This window comes from Perognathus longimembris, chromosome 14 (assembly GCF_023159225.1).
Source record: "Perognathus longimembris pacificus isolate PPM17 chromosome 14, ASM2315922v1, whole genome shotgun sequence".
Classification (NCBI taxonomy): Eukaryota; Metazoa; Chordata; class Mammalia; order Rodentia; family Heteromyidae; genus Perognathus; species Perognathus longimembris.
In genome coordinates this window covers 39,188,831-39,214,805 of record NC_063174.1, presented here as the reverse complement: position 1 = coordinate 39,214,805, position 25,975 = coordinate 39,188,831, and the positions used below count along the sequence as shown (strand labels likewise).

General features: G+C 42.0%; 1 protein-coding gene across 5 annotated transcripts in view; it reads right to left on the bottom strand.

Annotated features, from left to right (window-relative positions):
* Rgs6 (regulator of G protein signaling 6) overlaps positions 1-25,041 on the bottom strand; it is a 480,138-nt gene extending 455,097 nt beyond the window's left edge. For all 5 annotated transcript variants that reach the window (XM_048361955.1, XM_048361951.1, XM_048361952.1 and 2 more), the window contains exons 1-2: positions 24,709-25,041; positions 235-337 (exon numbers count right to left, since the gene is read on the bottom strand). In XM_048361955.1, the coding sequence (XP_048217912.1) occupies positions 235-318 (84 nt within the window). In that variant the 5' untranslated portion in view covers positions 319-337; positions 24,709-25,041. The remainder of the gene's footprint in view (positions 1-234; positions 338-24,708) is intronic.
* Between the last annotated feature and the right edge of the window lie 934 nt (positions 25,042-25,975).

Sequence of the window (25,975 nt, the reverse complement as noted above, 5' to 3'; positions counted from 1 at the left end):
GTTTACATAGAACTTAATGGCATAAAATGTTTCACGCTCTCAGTACCAAGTTTTCTAGTATAACAAAGCTTAAGTTCTTCGGATTTTATAATCAGCCAACCAGATGATACAAGAAAATGTGTTGATCTAGGAGGTGTAAGAGAAAACATGTCTGGGCCTGGTGTCCTGCATCAGTTAGCCTGACTCGGAGGACATCTCCCCACGGCGCATCCAGCATCTGAGGAGAACTCTTACCTTGCAGTAGACAATCATGTTGGGAGAACTATCTTCTGGATCAGCGATCCCCACCGCTCTTTGATCCCCAGATCCCTGAGCCATCCTGAGCACCTCCTTCACTCTGAAAAAGAAAGGCATGTACCATCATAGATCATCAAGTCACAAAGGCATTGTATTTTTATGTAGCTTTGAAATACAAAGATCTAAGCCCCTTTGGGGTTGTTTGGGCCATACAAGGCTAGGTACTTGCTAGGCAGGACCTTCAGTATTTGATCTATAACTCCAGTCCTTTTTGCTTTAGCGCTTTGTCAGGTAGTTCCTTGTTTTTGCCCCAAATGGCTCAGTCCTCAATTCTCCTACCGAAGGCTCCCACATAGCTGGGATTGTTGGCTAGTACCACCATGCCCAGCAAAAACTAAGGATCTCCTGATAGATACCATAAGAATAAAACAGAATATAATTACATATATGTTACTATAAATTGACTGGTAGAGCATCTAGCTAGTAAGTGTGAGTTCAAATGGTAGTACTTCAAAAAAGGAAACTCAGGAGATAACTGGTTTCACCATTCGCATATATTCTCCTAATCCCAAAGCAACACAACCCTTCTTGGTACCCTAGGAGTGAGTCTATGCCAATCTTAATCCCCTCAGGACAGATATTGGCATCATTTTGGTGTTGATTTTGTCTCAGCAACATTCATTTTCTGATTAAAACACTATGAATTAAAATGCAAGTATTTCAGTATGGAATGTAAAGAAATAATACTGTATATCCATGAAAATGATTGCAGCGAGAAAAAACATTCAAACACCAAGAACTGGCAAGGACATGGGGAAATGAGATCCTTTGTACGTTATTGGTAGGAATATAAAGTGGTATAGTCACAACAACACAGTCCAAGGGTTCCTCAAAAAGGTAAGCACTGAATTACCACATGTCCTAACATTTCTATTAGCAATGTATATACCCCCCAAAACTGAAACTAAACATTCAAATAGATGCATTCAAATGTTTACAGCATTCCTAATCACCATTGCCCAAAGGGAGGCCAACCTAGAGGTCTACAGATTAATGAATGGATAAGCCAAATGTGTCTATCCAAACAATGGACTGTTAGTCCACCATACAAAGAAATAAACTTCAAGGTAGGAGGTGTAGCTCAGTTGTAGAGCACTAGCCAATGAGTGAAAGTGTCAGGTACCAAGTTTGAGTCCCAGTCTCAGAGCTAAAAATAAAATAATAAAAAATAAACAGAAAAAAAAACTTCTGACACAAGACTGCATACAACTATTACACTGTGTTTAAGAAAGCAGATGAAAAAGCTGTATATTGTGAGTCCATTTACGTCAAAATCCAGGACAGGTAAATTCGCAGGCACTGAGGAGCACAGAGGATGGGCCGGGTGGCCTTAATGGATAACGGGGTCTCCCTTGGGGAAGACGAAAAGATTTTGAAACTAAATAGATGAGAGTTATTTTAGGATACTAAGGATGTACTAAAGGCCATTGAAGATGGTTAATTTGATGTTACGTGTATTTCAGCTCAGTTAAGAACATTGAGAATAATTAATCTGGCCTTTTAAAAAAAAATTGGCAGAACCAACAGTAAGAAAATTTCAAGTGTATGGAATTTCTGAGTAATGAAGCAAGTTCAGTTCTTGGGAGTGCCCACCGTACTTGCTGTGTGACCTTGAAAAGTTAAATAGCCCAGTGGGTTTTCTTGGCTAATTTCCCTTTAAAATGAAGCCTAGGGAAGGCATGCTCAGAACCGTGCCAAAGAACCCTGCTCTTCTTTATTCCATCCCATGATCCACAGAGAACCCACCAGGTAAGGGTCAAACAGGTTGAGCTGAGCAAGAAAGTACACTAGAAAGCCATGAAAGTCTTTTACAAATGTTATCACTAATCTAACAGCCTTTCTGAGTTAGCTGCACAAATTTCATAGGCTTTTCATCAAGGAAACCTTCATAAATAACATTAAGTACTTAGACAAAAAAGGCCATTCCATTCAAAAGAAGAAACAGAAAACATTCAATTACAAAAAGCTGTACCCACGGTCAGTCCACTGAAACAAGTTTGAATAGAAATGGGGGGGGAATACAAGGATTTGCAAAGTTATGCTTAGAATGCAATGTCCAGAAGAATGCAGGTGGTTCATGCCCATAATTCTAGCTCGTCAGGAGGCTGAAATCTGAGGATCATGGTTTGAAGTCAGCCTGAGCAGGAAAGTCTGTGAGATGCTTTTAAAAAAAATTTGATTTATTGTTATTGTAAAGGTGACATACAGAGGAGCTACAATTATGTAAGTCAGATAAAGAGTACATTTCTTTTTGAACAATGTCACACCTTCCTTCATTCTCTCCCAGTTTTCCCTCCCGTCCCTGTCCCCACCCACTAGTTGTATAGTTCATTTTCAACATAGTGTCTAATAGTATTATTGCTGCCTTTGTTCACCCTTTATCCCTCCATTTCTATGCATCCCCATTCCCTCTCAAATTCAGATAAACAAACAAGACAAAAGAACATGAAAACAAAATTAACAACAAAGGAAAACAAAACCCTCTTGCGTCCATTTCCTGGAGTTTATTTTGCTGAATATTATTTTTTACTGTTAGATGCACATAGCTATTGTGATTAGCTCCAATTAATACCAAATAGCCAAAAGTGGAGCTATGGCTCAAATAGTAGAGGACTAGCCTGGAGTAAAAAAGCTCAGGAATAGCGTCCAGGCCTCGAGTTTAAGCCCCAGGACCAGCATGTTAGAAACGAAGGAAGGAAGGAAGAAAGGAAGGGAGGGAGGGAGGGAGGGGGGAGGGAGGGATGGGAGAGAGAGAGAGAGAGAGAGAGAGAGAGAGAGAGAGAGAGAATGCAGTTCCCCAAAATACTGCATTCGGGTTATGTTGCTGCTTTTCTTAGCATATATGAATTAGAGAGCATTTCAAGTTAGGTTAAAGGCAGAGATCAAGAGAGCTATTCTATTACCCGTACTTGGTTACATCAGTATGCCCATAAATAGATTACAACAGAGAAACACTGGCTATTGTTTCAATGAACAACTTTTTCAATTTCTAAGGACCACTCACTTCCCTATCCCAGAACCCAACAGCAGGAAGAACAAAGCCAAGAGTCCCTTCGCGCACGCACTGGTTTATCTATGAAGCAGAGCCCTTTGGAGTCTCCCTTGCTTTATTTTCAAGCACACACTTTCACTCTACTAAACATACTCTCTTCCATTGCCTAAATCCACTGCTATGGAGGCAGGCTGAAAATGACCTAGAAGCGACCATCTCAGCCCTCCCTCCACCTCTACCTGACCCTCCCACCCACAGAAGCATTTCTGGTTAGCATGACCAGCTTGTCCTACAGCCTAAGCTGGAGGTTGCTAAGGGAGCACCCAGAGCTCTAGTTAGGAATCTTGGTGAGTTTGTATTCACTAGACAAATTTCTATTTTTGGTTCCTCTATCAACTGGTTGGGAAACCCACACAAGCCATTTAATTTTTCTGTGTCTAAAAAGAATCCTTTCCAATATAGTAATATAGCTACCTTCTATTCCATAAGTCAACAAATGTTAGGGAGAACTTCACATGACACTTCTATGGGTGAGCACTATATAATTAAACCCACTGGCTGTAATACAGGAGCTCTCGAAATTGAATAACCAGATGTTCTGTCATTACAATATCCTACACTGACAAGCTCCAGTGGCTTACACCTTTAATCCTAGCTACTCAGAAGGCTGAGATCTGAGGATCATGGTTTAAAGCCAGACCAGGCAGTAAACTCTGTAAGACTATTATCTTCAACTAACCAGCAAAAGCCAGATGTAGAGCCATGGCTCAAGCAGCAGAGCTCCAACCATGAGTGAAAAAGTTAAGAGACAGCACCCAGAGCCTGAGTTCAGGTCTAATGCTGGCAATAATAATAACAACAACAATAATAGTATGCTATACAATATTTATTTCTCTTTTTTATTTTACTTAACTTTTTTTGAGACAAAGTCTCCTTTGTATCCCAAGCTCACCTCTAACTTGTAATTCTCCTGCCTCAGTCTCCCAAGTACTGGGATCACTGGCATGTACCAAAATATTTCTTTTAAACGAAGCCCAGTAGAAATAAATAGAAGTGTTTTAAGCTTAATGGTAGATAACAGAACCTTGTTCATTTTATAAATGTGTATGCTACGTGTAAATACCCATAATAAATAGTCTACAAACTTTTATTAAAACCTTTGTAAAAACACATGACTGCACTTCTATAGAATGAACGCATGTTGATGATATTTTCCTGTAAGGATTCCAAGTGACAAAAGAGGGAAAATAAAAAGTGTGCTATGACCATCATTTCACTATTGAAAGAAGACAGGTGGACACAGTATTTATAGCTTGGAGGCTGCACCTGAACCACTGTGTGGCTGCATGAGCTGTGTGATCAGGTGCTTTACCTCACCTCTTCATCTTTGTTCTCTTTCCTGTCACAATCCACAGTCCCAGCGTAGTAGAAAGCCCCATGAATAGGGAGGGCCATGTTCCCCTTGCTCTGTGACTACCTGTCAGAACCACTGGTATAAAATAATTGTCTCCTCCCTTCAAAGACTCTTTCTAGAATGTGCCATGGCACCTTTCTTTCATCCTTGCTACTTCCATGCTAGCCCAGCACCTCTATTCAGAAGTATTCATGTTGTTTTTCACCAAGGATGGCTAAATTGCAGGAGTGGAGCATCCTCTTTCCAACCCAGCACCATTCCTTCCCATAAAGCAATTCCCATAAGTCACCACCTTGTTCCAGGGATTAGTACTTTAAGTGCAAGTATACCCCACGTCCTTTCCCCAAGGCGCTCTGTACTCTAAGTGCAAGTATGTGGAATGCATCTTTTTCCAAGGTGCTCTACTGGGCCTGGGGATATACACAGAAAGCAGACCTGGGCTCTTATTTAAAGGTCCAGAGTCCAGAATGGGTGGCAAACATGACCCAAACCAAGGGTAATGTGTGGCTACTTGATTCTAACTTATCCAGAGCAGGACAAAGTAACAACTGAGATTGCAATAGAAAGACAACTGGGACCTAGGGAGGTAGGGTTTGTCACATCAGCCTAAGTGACAACAACAGTAAACACACACACACACACACACACACACACACACACACACACACACACACTACCTACCTATGCTGGGCATCAAGAGCGAGAAGACGAAGAAGATCCAAGCCAAGGAGAGAGAGATTGGGTGAAAGAGGTTCACATCAAGGACTTTATTAGGAAATCTCTCCACCAGAAAGTCAGTTCTGCACGGGAAGACACTTAGTGATGGGGTTCTCCTCTCTTTCCCAGGCACCAAAACCAAGGCTTGGCACCCAAAGTAAGATTCCACTAAGATGTAGCTTATACCGTTGGAACTCTTAACTGGATAACACATCGTGAAAACTTCCCAACAGACATGACCCATGCACAGAACCCCATGTGGACACGTCCTGGGGCTGGCTGCCATGGGCCAGACCCACAGGTCTGCAACCCCTCGTCTGCAGTTCACAAGCCACTTGAGTAAAAGGGGATACATGAGGAGGGTGGACAGCAGAAGTGTGTGTTTTTGACACAAGTGGATTAGCCAGGCTTTTCAAAGTCAGGATCGGGCCTGAAATTGCCTCCAAACTTAATATTGCATTTAGTAACTTGCAGTTACAACAAATGCCTTCTGTCTTCTTTATAGCACCAGCCCTCTGGAGCAAGCAAAGCCTAGGGTCAGGAAGCAAACAGCACTGGGCAGAGCAGGAAGGAGCCATACATGACCTATGCAGAAGGAAAAGGCTTAGAAGTCAGACCCAGATCTCAGTGCAGCCTTTGGTTGACTCCCTGACCTCCAATTTCCAACTGTTCAGCTGGTAGGTGGGGAGCACGTGGCCCAGCTACTTCCAAAGAAGGGGTGGAGGCTATGTAAATGCCACATAACATGGGTAACTGACTAGAGGGAGTGGGATGCCCAGGCCACCTGAGTCAGAATCTGGGAGAAGCACCATCCTCAGGTCTCTCCACTCCAGATGGTTGAGACCACACTAGGGTGATGCAATGACCTCCTCGGGACATTCTGATGCAGAGCTGAGAAGACAATTACAACTATACCCCACTGTCACCAGAATCATCATCACACACTGCTAAATGCCCTAAACATCAGCCTGCCACCCCCAGTGCCCAGCCCTCAAAACCCCATTCAGGGAAATGTCATCCAGGAGAGGAAATCAAACCCAGACTGTAGCATACTCCAGATGCATATTTATGCTGCCAAACAAGCATTTCTATTGATGTAATGTTTCTCTCCTCTATATTACATCAAATTTCCATTGTTTGCCTCAGCCCATGAAAACCAATGGATTTTATTTTTTACATCAGTGATGTTACACAGTCAGGAAAAAAAATTACAGTATGTGTGCTAGTTCAGTAGTACAAGCTTATTTATTTTGCTGTAATCTGAGTGGGCAGAAGCCTCAAGGGGAAAGAAGGAAAAACAACAGTTCTAAAGAACAAATAACTTTCTGTTACAGTAGAGCCTGCCTGCTTGACATTTCCTACCTCCTCAAAGTTCAAATGCTCAGTGACAGACTGAGTGACTGTCTGCTTCAGGTACTTCACCAAAGATCTCAAAACACTCAACTCCCAAAGACCCATTTGGGGGCCACAGGCAGGCACCCCGGGTCTCACTGTTTGTGTATCAAGACTTCAAGATAGAAGCTAATGGTTCTCAGAAGCAGATATGAAGACTTGGTCTGATGAGCAGCCTCAGACTCACTTAGGGAACAAACCTCAAGACACAAACTCTGGATTCCTATGCTCCAGAAATTCTGATCTAGTTGGCCCCAGGCCGTCCCTGGAGATGGGACTCTGAATGCTTCTCCAGTGAACTGGAAACATAGCCAGGTTTGGAAACCACTGACCTCGATTACACTCACCTGATCCCTCCATCTCATCCATGTGTCAAGTGGTGGGCCAACAAGCCAGGGCGGGCTCCCTTTGCTCCCCTGTATTAAACCAGCAACTCAACAAAATGCGTAAAGCAAGGGTCTTCCAGTCAGAGACTAGCTCCCCATCCTGGTGATGTCATCTAAATGCCACATAATCATAAGCATCCCATGTAGTTTTCATTTGCTATATCGACGAAATGGAACAAATACTACTATTCACCTCATGGAAGTGGATCTCAGCTTTATCTGCTCATCACAGTCACCTGGGCAGCTTCAGAATCAGCCACAGCAGGTGGTTGATCATATTTCTACCCTTCAGATGAGAAAATTAATGCTGGAGAACACAGGGCACGTACCCAAAGTAGGTAAGGAACTAAAAATCCCAGCTATAGTCTTTCCAACATGTCAGTCTTGATCTCTACAAAATGGCCCACACAATGTATTTGGCACAGAGCATAGTAGAGTCTCAGCTATTCTGAGTTTCCTTCATTCTACTTTTATCAGCCAAGTTGACTTCTCCATACCAACATGCTTTGCAACACATAAAGAAATTCAACCCCAGGTTGTCACAGCTACCTGAAAGCCTAACCAAATTAGCCTCCCAAAGCTATGTATACAGAAAATTGGTGTATGTCTTTTATGTTAAACAATGATCCTATAAACTAAGGCAGGAGAGAGAAGCAGAAAGTTCACCATATAGCAGGTCCCCTGTTTGACCCGGGAAGCTGTGCACTCTCAGTCACTATAATAGCTGCAGGAAGTCCTGGTTCACCTAGGAACCCTCTTACCGGAATTCACAAAATCCACACTCACAGCCCTGTGGCCAATTCCCTACACTCTCCACCTTTGAGTCCTTCTCCTGTAGACAAAATAACCATGCCTGCTGTGTTCTTCCACCTCCAATCTCAGCAAGACCTCCTGCTACTTCAGTGGAAATCTATGCTCCTTTAAGACATTCTACCCCCCTGGTCCTCAAATCCAAACTTTCTTTCTTTCCAGACCAGGAAATGAGACAGACATTCTCTCAGCTCTCCATTGCTCCCTCGCTTCTTCCTACACAAATCTCTGCTTTAGTGACAGATCATCTTTCCACCTACCCTCACTGTGGTGGGCCCCCTCCCTCCTACTGAAGTGGTTTCATTGCCAGTAGACAGCAGCTCTCAGGTTTCCTTCTTCATCCCTAACTCCTTCGTTAGTCTCCATGGCTTCAACATCAGAGTCAAAGACTTATGGGAAAAGTTGCTTCTCAGGTCTTTGATTTCCCTGCCTGAACCAATTTCCCCCTCAGCTGTCATCTGACTCTCTCACCTTGAATTCCATCACAAACTACCCCCCCCCCTCGCCGCCGTGCCCACCTACTAGCTTTCCAGCTTACTTGCATTCATTGCAAACTCAGTGAGACATTCAACCCATGGACCCTACAACCTGTGGCCACCTCTCCAATCACCTTTACTACCTGTGGCCACCTCTCCCACCACCTTTACTACCTGTGGCCACCTCTCCCACCACCTTCACTTACTTCCCTCCATGGTTCCATTGTAAAGTCACACTGGCATAATCTCTCCTTTGCAAAGATCTTCTGCTCCCACAAATCCTTCCCATGTCTTGCTGTTCTGGCAGAGCTCTATCACTGCTGGAACCCAAACACACACCAACTCCAAGTTCACATCCAAGCAGATGAACACTCCAGAACTTGCCTTTCGTCCTTTCTGCACTGGCAATATCACTTTCTTCTTACTTAGTACCTAGTATTTGCTGGTGGCTTATTTTGGAACTGATTGAAGCAATGGAAGCCTGGAAAGAGTGCATCCTTCATCCCTCATTTTCAGACAGCCTCAGCTATGCTGCCATGTTCTTGATTTTTCTGTTCTCTTATACAGGAAAGTGGTGCTGCATTACTAAAAGGAAAGGATTGCGTCTTTGCTCTTAAAGATGCTACAGGAAATTCCTGCTCACTTAGACCCTATAACCACACCAACAGGAGATTACAGCTAAAAGGTCTCCAATACCAAACTCCTTAAGGAAGACTACTTAGGAAAACCTAAAATCAGAGACCAAGCACAAACACACTAGCAGAATTCAAAATCTTTGACCTGTGCAGGCAGCACCAGAGAATACTCAACACAGCCCAACTCCTCACCAGACTAAAGTCTCTTACTAAAGGCCTATTTGCCCCAATTTCTACTTCACAGGACATAATGAATGGCTTTGAATGGAAAACAACAGGCAGGAAATACACATTCTGAGATCAGCATTTCTCAAGCTGAGACTCAGATATGCCACAGATATTAGAATTACCTGTATCATTAAGAGACAGAATATTTTTAAAGAACTCTATTTAAAATGTTAAAGATTTTAATTAAAAAAGCTAAGTGGCAATAAAGCAAAGACACTAAATTTAAAAAAAAACACAATAGCTCCTTTACAAAGGAAATGCTAAAACTCAAAATCATTGTAACACATAGGCCTACTCCCCTTGACCTGCTCTGCACACTCTAAATTGTCAAAAAAAATAATAATCAGGGAGCTTCAAGGTCAAAAGAAAATCCCCAGATATGTGTGTATGTGTGTGTGTGTGTGTGTGTGTGTGTGTGTGAGAGAGAGAGAGAGAGAGAGAGAGAGAGAGAGAGAGAGAGATAGAGAAGGGGGAAACAAAACAGAATGTTTAAAAAATGTGGAACAATATAAAAAGATTTTAATAAAAGTATAATCAGGGTTCCAGAGATGAAAGAGAAAGGAGGGAAAAATACTTGAATCAATAATGATTGGGAACTTTTCAAACTTCAAAACATATGAAGAGAATATATACAGCAGAAGTCCAGCAAAATTAAGAAACACTAATCAGATTAAGTGGGAAAAAAAGGAAAAATAACACAGGCACATTGTATTCAAATTGAAAACACACACACACACACACACACACACACACACACAGAGAGAGAGAGAGAGAGAGAGAGAGAGAGAGAGACAGAGAGACAGAGAGACACAGAGACACAGAGAGAGAAATTCCGAAGGAAACCAGGTCCTTACCTAGATAACGAGGATAGGAATTGAAGGCTTTCCCATCAAACACCACACAAGCAAAAGTGCAGCTTGAAATACTAAAAATGTTGAAAGAAAAGGAAAACACTTTGCTGAGAATTCCACATCTAGTGAAATTCTCACTCAAAAATGGCAAAAATAGACATTCTCAGAAGATTTTGCTAAAAACAAGGAAGTTCATCACTAGCAGATTTGTCATGGGGGTAAAAAAATGCCAAAAGAATTCTTCAGGCAAAGGAAGATTGCACAAATCAGACACTTGTATATACAAAAAGAAAGAGCAAGTATCAAAAAAGAAATAAAGGGGCTGGGGATATAGCCTAGTGGCAAGAGTGCCTGCCTCGGATACACGAGGCCCTAGGTTCGATTCCCCAGCACCACATATACAGAAAACGGCCAGAAGCGGCGCTGTGGCTCAAGTGGCAGAGTGCTAGCCTTGAGCGGGAAGAAGCCAGGGACAGTGCTCAGGCCCTGAGTCCAAGGCCCAGGACTGGCCAAAAAAAAAAAAAAAAAAAAAAAAGAAATAAAGGTAAAACAAAGATCTTTAGCCAGGAGGGTTGGCAGTGTGTTTCTAATTTTAGTCCATAGGAGGCTAGGACAGACAACTCTGAGCTTTATAATAGTGAAACCGTGCCTCAAAAAAAATATTATATTTTCTTATTGTTAGTCCATCTAAAAGAAACAAATAGACCCTTCTGAATAATGTTCATCGGATAGAAATATATATTTATAATATATTATTTATGTATAACATATTGCATATATATGAGAGAGAGAGAGAGAGAGAGAGAAAGAGAGAGAGTGATGGTCCTGAAGCTTGAGCTCAGGGCCTGAGCACTGTCCCTGAGCTTTTGTGCTCAAGGTTAGTGCTCTACCACTTGAGCCATAGCTCCACTTCTGGGTTTTTACTGGTTAATTGGAAATAAGAGTCTCATGGACTGGACTTTCTTGCTTAGTCTGGCTTTGAACTGTGATTCTCAGATCTCAGCCTCCTGAGTAGCTAATAGGCATGAGCCATCAGTACCCAGCCAGAAAAATACTTTTAAAAGACTTCCACATCAAAGCCAAATAGAACTCTGGAAAAACTCTTGATATTCAACTAGTTCAAAGGTCAACAAACTCAAGTCTATGGGCTACTAGCAAGTTGCTTGTTTCCCTATGGCCTGTGTCAAAGAAATGGCTCTTGGATGGTTGAGAAATATTAGAAGAATCATATTTTATGACACAGGAAAACTGTACAAAATTCAAATTTGTGTCCATAAAACTTAATCAATGTCTTTTCACTTACTTCCTTGTCATGAATTTGCTTTTGCAATACAGCAGAAATGAATAACTGCAAGCTCAAAGTATTGACTATTTAGTCTTTTGCATTAAAAATAGTTTATTCCTCTAGAGCAAGCACAAGCACTTTATTTTTCAGAAGATGATCCTGAGGTCGGAGAAGGCCCAGTTGTACTCTAATCTCTCTTTGAGGGTCAGCAACAGAGTCTGCCTCAGAACTTGGGGCTGGAGATCTCAAATGCTTCTCTTCACAATTTTAAGTATGGAATCAAGGTTATAGTTTCAAATGCAACTGCCTGTGGAGCCTGCTGAAGTCACACTTTATTCTTCTCTCATTTCACATGAGAAAAAGATTGTGTGGCTGTTCAAGAAGAAGGAGTGACAGAGAGGCTTGCCAATTTTTATACTCAACAGGGGATGACTAAGAGATGAAGAGGATGGCATGATCTCGGGGGACCCAAGAAGAAAAAGATTACCATTGGCTTTTTCTTTTCTTATGATTTAAAAAAATATAATGTCAGCTTTATTCCTTGGGATTTCATTGTTTTCTTTCTTTGGGGAAGCAGGTAAAATCAGTATGGAGATACCTTAAAATTAAGCACTTTCACCCAACTCAGAGTACATCCCTTCAATGACTACTATGCCACACTTGGCATGAAAGCAATAGGCTTTTCCTCTTCTTCAGATGCAAAACTTAACAAAAGAAAAATCTGTTCATAAAGTTCACCAGCCAGAAGCAATCTCAGTCAAGAAAATAACAATTGAATAATTCCTGGGAGATTGTTTTACACCATTCCATGTACAAAAATAGTTCAATTAGAATGCACCATTTCTGACCATAAGGATCTACCTACAGCAGATCAACCCACAAGAACATCTACAAAATCTGGATAAAATATAAAAAGAAAAAAAACTCCTGAAGCAGTGAAGATATAATGGTTCAAGAATCAAAAGAAAACAGAAAAATGGGAATATGAAATTCCAGGATTTGGCTATTGCTTTAAGCAGTTGGTCAAATTCAACCTCTCTTCATGGCAATGGCCTTAGAATTTCCTGGATGTGTTGAATCTGATAAAGGACATTTACAAAAATACTTAAAGCAACTATCACACCTCATAGCCAAACTTTAACAATTTGCCACTGGGATGCACACCTGAATCCCAGCACTTGGGAGCTGTAGGCCACCCTGAGCTACACAGCAACACACAATCTCAAAAACAAAGTTTCCCATTCAGACCAGACATATAGAAGGAAGCACGGTTTTGCCACTTCTACTCAGCCTTATGTTAGAAGTCTTAGGCTATGTAATATATAAGAATAAGAAATAGGTCTGGGTACCAGCAGCTCACACCTATAATCCTAGCTATTCAGGGGAGCTGGGAGCTGAGAATCACAGTTTGAAGCCAGCCTGGGCAGGATCGTTCGTGAGACTCTTATCTCCAATTAATTTAAGAAAACGCTGGAAATGGTGTTGTGGCTCAAGTGGTATAGCATTAGCCTTGAGCAAAAGGAGCTCAGGAATAGCACTCAGACCCTGAGTTCAAGCCCCAGGACTGGAGAAAGAGAGAAAGGAAGGAACAAAGGGAGGGATGAAGGGAAGGAGGGAGGAAGAGAGTTAAGTAGAAATAGAAATCACAATTAGAAAAGGGTAAAAATTGATCTGTCAGTAACTGAATTGTGTATATAGAAAATCCATACTAATATATGCACAATTAAGAAGTTAACAAAGTCAATGTACATAAGGTCAATATATAAAACCTCAATTGTATAGAAATATAGTTTATATATAATATATATAGAAATATATTACAATAAAAAAAATGGTATGGTGTTAAAAAGGTTTCATTTCTAACAACAATAAATGACTTCAAATAATAGTAATAAATATATCTTAAAAGATGATTAATACCTTTACAGCATGGGACATGAAAATACAACAGAAATAAAGAGTCTAAATAAATGGAGGGATGTGGCATGTTAACGGATAGAAATAGTTCCCACTATTGATAACACTTAGTTACTTCCAATTTGGGCTAGAGACTTAATGCAAACACCAAATCCCCTCAAATGATTATTTTAAAATTGATACTGTAATTCAAATGGCTAAGAATAACCAAACTATGCTTACGTTATAACAAAGCTGAAGGACATGCACTACAAGACAACAAGACTACTATAAAGTGCAAGCAATTAAGGCACAGTATCAGCATTAAAATAGACAAATAGGAAATAAAATAGACTAGAAAACACACAGACAAATCCCAATATGTCTAATTACCTGATTGATAACAATAATATTATATATTGGTACAACCACTTAGGAAAACTCTTCCTACAAGCCAACTACACTTAAACGTATGTGTAATTGAAAATCTCAGGAATCCAGTCAGGTGTACACCAAACACAAATGCATTCATGTGTGCCATAAAGCACATTCAAAAATGTCTGCAGCAGCAAAATTCATAATGTGGCTGAATTATAAATGCCCCCAAATTTCCACCAATAGTAGACACATAAATGTGTGTGAAATAGCACCACAGAGAATACTACATAGCAATAAAAATGAATGAACATTGCTACATATCACAATATGGCTGAGAGTTTAACAATGTTGTGTATAAGAAGCCAGGAGGACAAAAATGAGTACATATATATGTATATACGTGCTCTTAAATGAAATGTATATATTTCCAAAATAAGAACATAACTGTTAGAAATCAGGCTAAAAATGAATAATAAGTTAGGCCATTGGCTCACACCAGTAATCCTAGCTACTGAGATTTGAGGATCACTGTTCAAAGCAAACTCTAGACAGGAAAGTTTATGAAACTCTCATATCCAATTCACTACCAAAAATGCTGTAAGTGGAGCTGTGGCTCAAGTGGTAGAGCACTAGCCCTGAGCAAAAAAACTCAGGGACAGTGCCCAGGCCCTGAGTTCAAGCCCTAGATGTCAAGGAAGAGAGTGCTGATGATATTGCTTAAGTCCGTGGATCTAGCCTTATCCTGAATTCTCAGCTATATGGTCATATAGATGTATTTATGTATTTGTTTATTGTTTGAAAGGTTTGAATATTGCTTCAGTTCAATTGGGTTATTGTTGGATTTGGGGAAGCTGAAAGTAAGGGGCTTGTATCTAAATGAGCCCTGAATCACTGTCACTACGACCACCATTTTTATTTATTTGTGATATTCAATTCCTCCCATGGACTGGTGTTTCTATTCTGATCAATGACTGGTCATCTTCATGTATCAACAACACAGCCAGTTCAATCATAGAAAACTTCCCCAGCCAAGAATTTCCAAAGTTCAACTTAAACCACCCTATTGACATGTGTACCAGTCTTGGGGCTTGAACCCAGGACCTAGGTGCTGTTTCTGAGCTTCTTTTTGCTCAAGATTAGCACTCTACCACTTGAGCCGCACCTCCACTTCTGGAGTTTTGGGGGGATTAATTGCAGATAAAGAATCTCACAGACTCCTGCCTGGGCTGGCTTTGAACCATGATCCTCAGATCTCAGCCTACTGAGTAGCTAGGATTACAGGCATGAGCCACTAGTGCCTGACTTGTTAAATACATTTTTGATAGCCCACTGGCCATTCCTGTTAAGGATTATTTGTAATAGAAGCAACTGGAGATCAAAAACTGAGGCCTGAAAGTGGAGGAGGGGTGGCTGGCAGATGGCAGGCAGGGGAAGTGACTTTTGTAGAGGAGCTTTGGAAAGCTAAAGGAAGCCTATCACCCACTGTTCCCCACCTTAAAAAAAAAATCAGAACCTAGAACTGACAGCAAGGTGCTTTGGTGTGGTGCTGAACGTATGGGGGTATGATGCTGAGGACTGCCTAATGAGCCAGGCAGACTAAGTTCTGATAAACTTCATCAGTGGTCAACCTTTCTCATGGAGACAGTGTGAAAGGCATCAAATGCTGGGACAGAGCCTGACACAGAGAGGGACCCTCCCATGTGCCTGGGTGTGGACTGAAATAGAACAAAACTTCATGACAGCATTTCGCTGCTGGGGAGGAAGACGCTGGAAAAGTGAAAGATGCAGCTGGAGACTCACTGGCACACTTCCGTTATCAAATAAGGTGAGTAATATGTCATTCACTGTACACTTCTATATTCTCGTTTTACTAGCAGAAAATATGACAAGTAGACTGGGTGTTAGAGGCTCACGCCTATAATCCTAGCTATTCAGAAGGCTGACATCTGAGGATCAGGGTTCAAAGCCAGCCTAGTCAGGAAAGTCCATGAGACTCATATCTCCAGTAAACCACTAAAAAGTCAGAAGTAGAGCTGTGGCTCACAAGGTAGATTGCTAGCCTTGAGCAAAAAAAAAAAAAAAAAAAAAACCCTCAAGGACGTCACCCAGACACTGAGTTCAAGCCCCACACAAAATAAAAACCCATTTTTTAATTTATTTATATGTTTGGGCTTTTATATATAAATACTTATTTATATGTTTGGGTTTTGTTTTATATATAAATATATTTATTCATTTATATATTTATTTGGTGTTATATATATATATATATACATATATATGTACACACACACACAGAAACACTTTTGCTAACAACTAAGGTTTCCCTTGTCCCTGTTTCACACATTTTTAAGTTCATCAATGCAGACTTCTACCAGAAAGATTTTCTTTTCAACAACCCAACTCTCAGCAAAGGGTATTACATATTCCCTGCACTCTCCTTATACTTGATCTCTTCTATCCTTTTATTTATACTGAAATGCCTCGGGCACACACCCCTGTGCCTTGCCACCTGGGTGGTTGGTCCCATCCCTCCAGGCCTCAAACCCTCCAGTCCTCGATAGTCAACATGCATGTCCAACCTTTTCAGTGAAAGCTCTCTGCCTGGATGTAGCTCTCCCCATTGCACTTTTGTACCCCTTACATATCACATTCTGGTGTTTGTTTTTTTTCTCCAACAAAATTCTACGTTTCTTAAACCTAGGAGCTATATCTGATTAATCATCAATCAAGAAGGAACTCTGGTTATGGGATTCACAGCTTGGTCCAAACAAGAAGTCAAGAGAAACAGCAGAGACCTGGGTGTAACTGAAATAGAGAAGGGAACTGGTACACCTAGCAAAGAGATGACTGCTGCTCCCAAGAAGGCTTCCAGCACCCTCTATCCTGTAACTCCCTGTAAACCAAAGGTTTCCCAGCCCTGTTCTGCAGAGGTGAGGCGAGAATCAGACCAACAGTGTTCATCTGCTTTGTCCTGTGAGCCAGACTCCTGCACATAGACAAAAGCCAGCAGCCTTCCCCTACAACTACCTGTTGCACTAAAAATGAAGATGCCTTCCCCTAAAAAGTCTAAAATACAATCAATATATTTCTTCTTTGTGAATGTGTCCTTTCTATTTCGATGTAGCTGCTGAATCAGTCTTTGAATTAGGATGTATGGTCAGCAGAATAATGACCATCTTCCTGCTTGGTTTGGAATCTGAACACAGTAGCACTTACATAGCAGTTTAAGAGAAAATACACTGCATGTTTTGGGTGTTGTTTTTTTCAAGTTGCTGTCTTTTTTACTAGAGAGATCACAAACAGGTAAGACTGGCCATCACAGGTAGACAAAAGAAACAATTCAGACAAATGTTTCTCTTGGATTGTGCCATGTGAAACTATATGATTTCTTCTTAATTGGAATTAGTTTGTGATTTAAAATAGTTTACAAGAAGGACAATGACAGGACTTTTAGAGCATCCCATACCCTGAACTTTAGCCTGGTCCTCACTTTTCCCCAACCTTCCCAGACCTAAAGGCCACTACCAGATACCATCTACAACTTGTTTCCTTTGTTTTATCCAATCAGTCCCTCTAAGTGCTTGAGTTTGCAACTAACTTACTAAGGCTGTCTCCTTATGGAGTTTATTCCACAGTAAATGCAAGTCATGGTTAAGTACTATGAACCAGAATGCCACAGATGCTGATGTTAGAACAGGGGATAGGATAGAGTCCTTGCTCCCTGAAACATATATGTTAAGGGAAGGGACACTTGAATGTGTCCACATGAATACATACAGTACAACAGCATATGAAGAAAAGTAGTAACAGGGGACAATAAAAGACAATGAGTAGAATCATGAGCTACAGCTACCATTTTTCTTTTGTAACTCTAGGACTTACACTTGGTATCTGATGCTTCCCCTATTGGCTGGTACTCTACCACCTAGCCATGGCTCCAAGCCCAGAGCCACCATTTTTGCTAAACTGGTCTAGAATGACTTTGATTATGAAGGCTTTAGTTATTTTGCTTTTGTTTGGTTTTCTCTCTCTGTGTGTGTGTGTGTGTGTGTGTGTGTGTGTGTGTGTGTCTGTCTGTCTGTCTGCCTGCCTGCCTGCCTGTCTGTGTGTCTGTGTATGTTTGCTGGGGACTAAACCCAGAATCTTGTGCAAAGTAAATATGAGAACCTATCACTGAGCTCCATCCTCATTCCATTAGATTAGTACTTACTTTAAAAGTAAACATTAATGAATTTAATATCAACCACTGTCAACCCTTCCTATCAAAAGAAAGAAATCTTGCTGTTACTTCTCTCTTCACCTATAAAATTTCTTCCCATTTCCCAAAGCCTGTCTCTTCACATCTCATGATAAGACAATCGCTCTAATTCTTAACTGAATTGTACATTGTTTCTTGCCTTTATTATTCTTTGCTACAAAATCTAACATAACATAAACTTCCAGGAAATTTTTCCAGATACTTATTTAACATCCTTTATCATTGATTTTCTACTTATCTTTATCATCATTCTAAGAGGATCAAAACTATCTCAAGGGTCGGGTATCTGTTACTCCCCATCTGGTGTATGGCAAACAACTCAAGACTTTGGAGGCAGATAAGGTGTGAGTTTAAGCCAGGCCTAGTAGCAAATGTCTATACTTCTTGATACTGTGAGACTTGCATCCCAGAGTTCAAGACTAGCATGGGCAACATAACATAACAAAACTTCTCACATGTATGTGTGCATGTGTGTGAGAGAATTTTGTTCATATATGCTTAATTCTGGGTTTCACCACTTGATAGTTCTCTGACATTAAGAGAAAGTGGCAAATCTCTTTTTCAGTTTCTCCATTAGTTGCAAATCTTATTTTCCTGTTTCAATACTTTCTCATGGAAGTAATACAACCTCTCAGCTGTTAAAGGCTTTGATCTACAGAAATCTTTACTGAAGCTGATCCTTACTTTGTAAGAAGAGCACACCACTCTGACAGATCCACAGTTTGGGGTCACTATTCTGTTTGGTTAACTCTTTTTATGAAGCATTCACTATGTAGTGACCTCATGCTGAAGATGGAGATAAAATCAAGGCCCAGAACAAAGCAAACAAACAGCTATAGCCCACCAAAGGAGACAAACACATATACTTAGACACTAGACTCTCACCTTGTCATAGATCAAAAATAGGTCTAGCAAGCAAGAAGCTGAGGGCTATAACATTTCCACCTTGCACCTACATCTGAGCTAATCTGCACATGCTTCTCAAACCAGCTAGGCATCCATACCTATGCCTCTTCCCACTGAATGTACCTACCGCTGCTAGTCAAAAACTCAGTCACATTAACCAGACTCCTCCTACTAAGTGCCAGGCACTGTAAGAAATACCTATAATTCTAGAGAAAAAACAAACATAGGCCAGTTCCAGGTGTGGGTCATAACTGGCTTAACAGGTACCAATATAAAAGCACTAACAATGTTTCATTTCTCTTTTCACTGGTGATAAACAGCCATTAGGCTCAAGGCAAAGATGGCACCCTTGCCTTTCACAAAAGAGGTCTACCCTATGGTGTCCTATCCTACCAAGACATCTGGTCTACTTGTTCTCTACATGTTTCTTCAAATCTCAATGTCAGAGAGACTAGAGAGTCAGTCCCCCACATGCTAGACTGATATAGCAAGTCTTCAGGAACAAGACAAACCACAAGGAAACATTACCTTTAAATATGTTCTTTTCAGAAACAAATTATTAGAAAACAGTCTCATCTGGACTGTTGCATCTCCTCAAGCTGCTTCTGCCTCTATGCTACAGCTGATCTCCTGTCTTCAATCTCACATACTTCAGAATTCACTTTTATTCTTATTTTGGAGATGAGAATGTGAGATTCAGAAATACAATTAATAGGGTTTTTAGGTGTTTCTTTAAGAATAATAGGAGTCTATGAAGGTTGTGAGCTAGCAGGATCTCAGTGAGTGTACTATAGGTATCTTGAGGACTTCCAAAGACTCCAGACTAGTTCACATTCTCGCAAGAGACCCATCTCAGCGTGCTCCACTTAGATAAGAAGAGCCTCCTGGGGAGGGAAGTTACTAGAGAATAAGGAAACATGACCATGCCCAAACTGAAAAGCGTATTCCTCCTTTGATGATTTTTCCAAAGCATTTTAGAGAAATCATGATAGTTTCTGCCACCGCTAACTTTAATAGCCACAGTTAAAGGTGCACCTAATTTGTTCACATTTACCATTTTTAGTGGTTCCATGTATAAAACATGGGTGTACCCTATATTTCTAACACCTAAGTAGAAGGAAAGGATTGATTTTCTGTTCAATAAGTAGCCACCCAAAGAGAAGTGAAAATTCTCAGTGAGCTACCACAGCCAGCTGGAATTCCCAACATCTGACTCGCCATTACTCACAGGGGGTTCAGGGAAGGAAATGAAGAGCACTGCCCTTCAGGATCAGGTGGGTCTGGGTCTGAATTCTGATGCTAATACTAGCTCTGAGTACTTACTCCAGTTAATTTGTTTCTCTGAGTTTTAGTTTCCTCAATCATAAAATGGTGATTTCTCTCATAGGCTCTAATGAACATTGGTCTGCCTTTTGATGGGTGAGCTTGGGCGGGTAAGGGATAGCATTGCCTCTTTTACCTTTTGGTTTTGTGAATGAAGTGATTATTAGCAAACTTCCACTGTCCTTTTATAGAATATAGTCATCTCTCCAATCGGTCTTTCCTACAGAATGACATCCCTTATAGAGCAAGGAAATGTGACATATACAATGAATTTTACTCATCCATTAGAAAGAATGATATTGTATCATTTGCAAAGAAATGGAAGGACCTGGAAAAACATTACATTAAGTGAAGTAAGTCAGGTCCAGAGAGACAAAGGTTGCAAATTTCCCCTTATGTGGGAGCTAGAATTGGTTTATAAACATATAAGTGTGTTGAGTGGTATGTAAGTGTATACAAATGTATTAAATGAAATATGGTAGATTCAGAGAGAACTCAAATAGTGTAAGTTCAACAAACTAAACACCAGGAAGTGGGTACTTGAATGGGGTAAGGTGGTATCAAAGGAAGACAGGTAGACCAATGAAGAGAAGAAGGGGGAAAATGCAGTGAAGAATTCAATGTATACCCCCACAAAATTAAGGAAAGTGAGGGAAGGGGTGGATTTGCAGGGCTGGATGAGAATGTTGAAAGGGGGTGACATTGATCAAGATGTGTTGTATTCACAAACTACTTTGTGAAATGGCAACTCCTCGGTACAACTACTTGAAGATAATAAAACAAAATGACACAGCCTTTGCATCTAACCTATGCACATTCTTTTGTACACTTTAAATCATCTGTAGCTTATGTAATACGAAGTAAATGTTCATAGATATTCAATTTGCAGGTACCCAGTACAGACACAATTTTTTCTAAGTATTTCAGTGGTTGAGTTGAGTGGGCAGAAACAGAAGCCAGAACTATGAAGGGTTAACTGTACGAGGCAGAAGATGTGTTGCCACTTAACAGTCCCAGGAAGGTACTATGGAGCAGTTAGTAAGCTTCATGGTGTATAATGTCTCATGCAGGTATTCCTAATCATTCCATAGTACTCATTAGGTCTAATGTTTATTTTTAATTGCTTAATTGCAAGAATTTTGGCTTTCTTTGCAGTTTGAAGAATTGGGTTTCATGACTAATGATGACTCTTATTACAAACTTCACGAGCCCAAATTCTGGATGATTGTTCTTTCTATCTCGACTAGTTGAGAAAGTTTCTCTCCATGGATAAAACAGATATTGATCGAACCAGCCAGCAGTTCCTGAGTAACTATTGGCAGGTACAGTGCTGGGAACAAGGTCGATGGATGAGAAAACAAAAAAAGTGAAAGAGTTTTTGGCCCCAAGGAGCTTACTCTGTACTTTTCAGGTGGGTACCAGAGCAGCAGAGGGGGCTGCACCTAGGGGATTATTAGAAATGTAAATTCTCAAGCCAACTGCAGGCAGGGTGAATCAAATTCTGGGGGTGAGCCCCAACTCTCCCTTTGAATAATCCCTCTTCAAATAAGGATCATCCTCATCAAATGTCAAGGCAACATATAAGTCAGAGGGTTTTGAGATAAACCTGAAAGTGTCATCTCTCCTTCGAGGAAACAGAGGCCTAGTGGCCAAAGGCCCCATGGGTAGTTGATGGTTGCAACCAGAACTCAGGTCTCCCACCCAGAATGGCCAGTGTTTTTCTACTTCCTTGGCACTTCGCTGCCTAAGTCTAATGGGAGACCATCCATATTCCAGCCCAAAGTACAAATATTCATTTTTGACAAGTAGAGAAATGACGAGCCTACTTCTTTGAAAGTAACAACGTTTAAAATTTAAGTCTGGTCTATCAAATCATCTAGTAAAGCAGCAATCATTTCTCAAGCCTTCAACATATATCCAAGTTCTATTTATAAGATCTGAAGACCAGGGAAAGGTAAAATACAATGAAGATAGAATTCAAATAAACATCTGGAGGGATGTCAATTGAAGAAATGTTAATAGACGTTCTCTCGGCTGTAGAGGATTACAGATAATCTTCATGAGGTTTTTTTTCTAGATTGTTCTAAATAAATGTTACCTTTTATAATAAAAAAAAACCATAAAACTGATTTTGGAAATGTTATATCCATGTCACTCAGCATGGAGGTTTATTTTGTATTTCTATTTCTTTCCATACAGCTGGACAGTGTGTGTATAGTAATTATTTATATCATGCCATATGTTATAATGAAGATGAAATTCAGTAAATACATTCCTTCCAGCTGGCCTTGAAAACTGAAGAGGTTAAATGCATTCCTAAGTTCAAAGCACTAAGAATTCAGACAAGCTGTGAGGCTGAAGGAAAAATTAATCCCAGTATTGAGATCTTTGAAGAAGCATCCCTTTCAAAAATTAAAAAAAAAATGTTTATGTGACACACAGCTCTTTACTCAAAGCTCCCTGGTGTTTAACCCCTGGCACGAAACAGAATGTTCAGCCATGCCTGGCAAAGTCAGGAGTTCAGAGGATAAAATGCATGGGGAAAGATCAGAATGAGAAGACAGAATGATCCTACCTTCACATAAAATGTTTTCCCTGCAGGATAATAAAACATTCAAAATGACTGGCAAATTCCACTGTCGAAAGTACTTTGATTTTGTTTGTTTTTTGTTTTTTTTTTTCTCCAATATTTGCTCACTTAAAAATCTTTATGTTGGAGATCTTATTCCACAAATAAAATCTAAGTACAGAAGCAGGTCGCACTGAAAATAATATTTCTGCTACAAAAACATTGGTGATAATGTTATATTGAAGAAGGCCTTGATTGCTTCCGTGAGAAACTAGCATTGCTTTATCAAAACAGCAGAAATTCAGTGAATATTAATTGAAAAAATTTTATGGGAAACAAGAATCACTCCAATGACCGCAAAAGAAACATCACCAAACACTGACTGTCTCCTTTACCAGGACCTGACACTTCTAGAATCTGCAGGATCTTTCTGGAAAGGATGACTTATTAGGAAGACTGTCTTGAAGTAGTTAATAGTACATGAGATCACCACATTTACACAACACTTTAGCTTAATAGTAGTATCAGAGAACTCAGGAAGTATTTATTTATACTGGCTCTGCCAGTTTAATCACGTATGCTTTAGTTTACAAGGCTGTCTGTCCAAGTCTCCAGTTTCCTCTACACTCTTCCACAAGATAAACCTATACCCATTGCAAAACCAATAAATTCAGAATTAGAATAAAGAACATACAACTCACAGAAAGTTTCCCACCAATAGCCCAGTTCAGATGCCATAAAATTACCCATCTGTGCAAATGGTTCTACAAGAGCCTAGTTGTGTACATATCAAGCTAAACTTAGGATTTTCCTCCAGTCTGACAATTTTGGACAGAACCCACCCCCCACACCTGACACACACACGAACTTGTGGCCATTGTGTATGACCCTCCTCATTCTTTCCCAACTCAATTCTTATCCTTCCATTTCTTGGGTGAGAAAAGGTTGTTATTGGATTTCACCTCACCCTGATTATTTTTTTGTTTTTGTTTTTGTAGTTTTACCTGGGGGCTGCACCAAGATATTGATCAGAAGTTTCCAGTCTTTCCAACTCCTAAGCATAACACATGCAGGGAGAACAATTCCAAGCCAAGAAAAAGACCCCAAGTAAACTCAGTGTGCCTTAGAAAAATGCCACTTTTCTTCCACGAGAGAAAGTAACGTCCCCACTCTATCAGCCTTTTTTTTTTTTTGCATTAAATTAAGTACAGCAGCTTTCATTCTGAACAAAATTAAATTTTCTGGGTCACTTCCCGGCTCTCACTGAGCCACTTTCCACCCAGCCTGACAGCGACTGTGGAACGCGGTCTGCACACTTAACCCGTCCGTCGCTCGTCCTCTCCTAAGATGCTTTGGGTTTCCTTTCCTAAGCACGATGCACACCCCACACACCCCAAAATAAATCAAAGCTCACCACCCCGCGCCTGCCTTCCGGGCCTCGCCACCCAACCTCGCTGTCGGAGAAAAAGTTCCGGGCACGTCTGCGGGTGCGGTGCGCGGGCCGTACCTGCAGTGGCGAAGCCGGGCGGGCGCCTGGGAAGCGCTTCCAAGCACCTGGGCTCGGGTGTCCCGGGCGGAGAGCGCGTCACACCCCAAGCCAGGAGCGATCCCTCTGCAGACCTGCGCCCATCCCACACAAGTCCGCTCGCCAGCTTGCCCCAAGCCTTATTATGTAAGATCCCCTCCACCGGCGGTCCCAGCTGCAGGCAAGCACCCGCACCTGTCACGCATCTGAAACGGACCCGCGCCCACACCCGCGAGATGAAATCAACACCTCCGAAGGGCGGGGGACGCGAGGGGTGCGGGGCTGTCTCACATCATCTCCCTCCCGATCGCTTCTTACGGGGGAATATATATTTTATTTTTATTTATTTTGCCACAACTACAATTACCTTAGCAACCAAATTGCTTGACGCCCTCGCCCTCCAGCTCCGGAATTTCTCCTACCGCCCAGCTTGCGCCAGATTCATGGCCGAGCTTGGAGAAGCCCCGGGAACCGAGGAGCGGCCACCTCTTGGGGGCAGGAGGGGAGTCTAGTCCGTGTCCCCGCGGCTGGACGACGTGTCGCCTCCACTGTCCGCGTGCGCCTGGGAGCCCGAGCGCTGGGGCTCAGCGAGCCGAGAGCGCAGCCCCGGGCCCGCGGGGAGGCGCGGCGGGTCGCATGGTGCCCGGGCGCGCGGCGCGCGGGGGTCTCCAGTGCGCTCCCCGCCGGTTTTGGCTTTCCACGCTCCTCGCCCGCCGGAGGGTGGGTCCGCTCCCACGGCGCCCGTCGGCTCCCGGAACTGGGGGAACCCCGAGAGCGAGCGGACGGGCGGAGCTGCCGCTGCCGAGCGAGCAGGGCCGAGCGTCAGGAGCTGCCCCAACTCACCGAGGCGCTCCGCTCGCTCGGCGGCCCGCGAGCTGCGGCTGCGGCGCCCGCTGTCGGGTGCCGAGCGGAGCTGCAGCCCCGCGCCCCGCGCCCCGCGCACCTGGGCGCCGGCACCTGGGTCCCCGCCCACACCGGGCGAGGCGGGGCCGGCGGCCAGGGCGAAGTGGAGGCAACCTGCGCGCGTCCCAAGGGCACCGCCGCCGGGCTCACCTGATCCCGGGGCCCCGGAAGTGTGGATCGGGATTCCCCAGGGGAAGGGAAAACGGGAAATGTCTCTGCACCTTCAGCAGCCACCGAGAGGCTGGCTGGACCCGCGGGTGGCTCCTTCTGACCCTTCTAAGCAGGGCCGGTTCAGGAACTCGAGGAGTGCCAAGGACTCTCTGGGTGCTGTGCCCCCTGGTTTGGGGATTCCTCTTCCAGCGTGAGGTTGGCGCCTTCTGAATTAAAAATGGGCCACAGTGATCCTCAGTGATACTGTTAGAACCTCGTCGTGTTTATTTAGTCAGGATTTGGAGTGCTTTGTGATTGTTCCTATCTTAAAACCCGACCAAAAAAAAAAAAAGCTTTGGAGAAAATGTATGCAAATATCTTTGGGAATTAAAAAGAAAAAAAAGAAGTTTAAAGAGAAAATGACAAAACCCGAAGGGACCCACTTTCATGTGGGAGTTTTGAAATCTGATGTTTAAAGATTCCGGAAGCCGGGCTGGGAATATGGCCTAGTGGTAGAGTGCCTGCCTTGGATACATGAAGCCCTGGGGTCGATTCCGCAGCACCGCATAGATAGAAAAAGC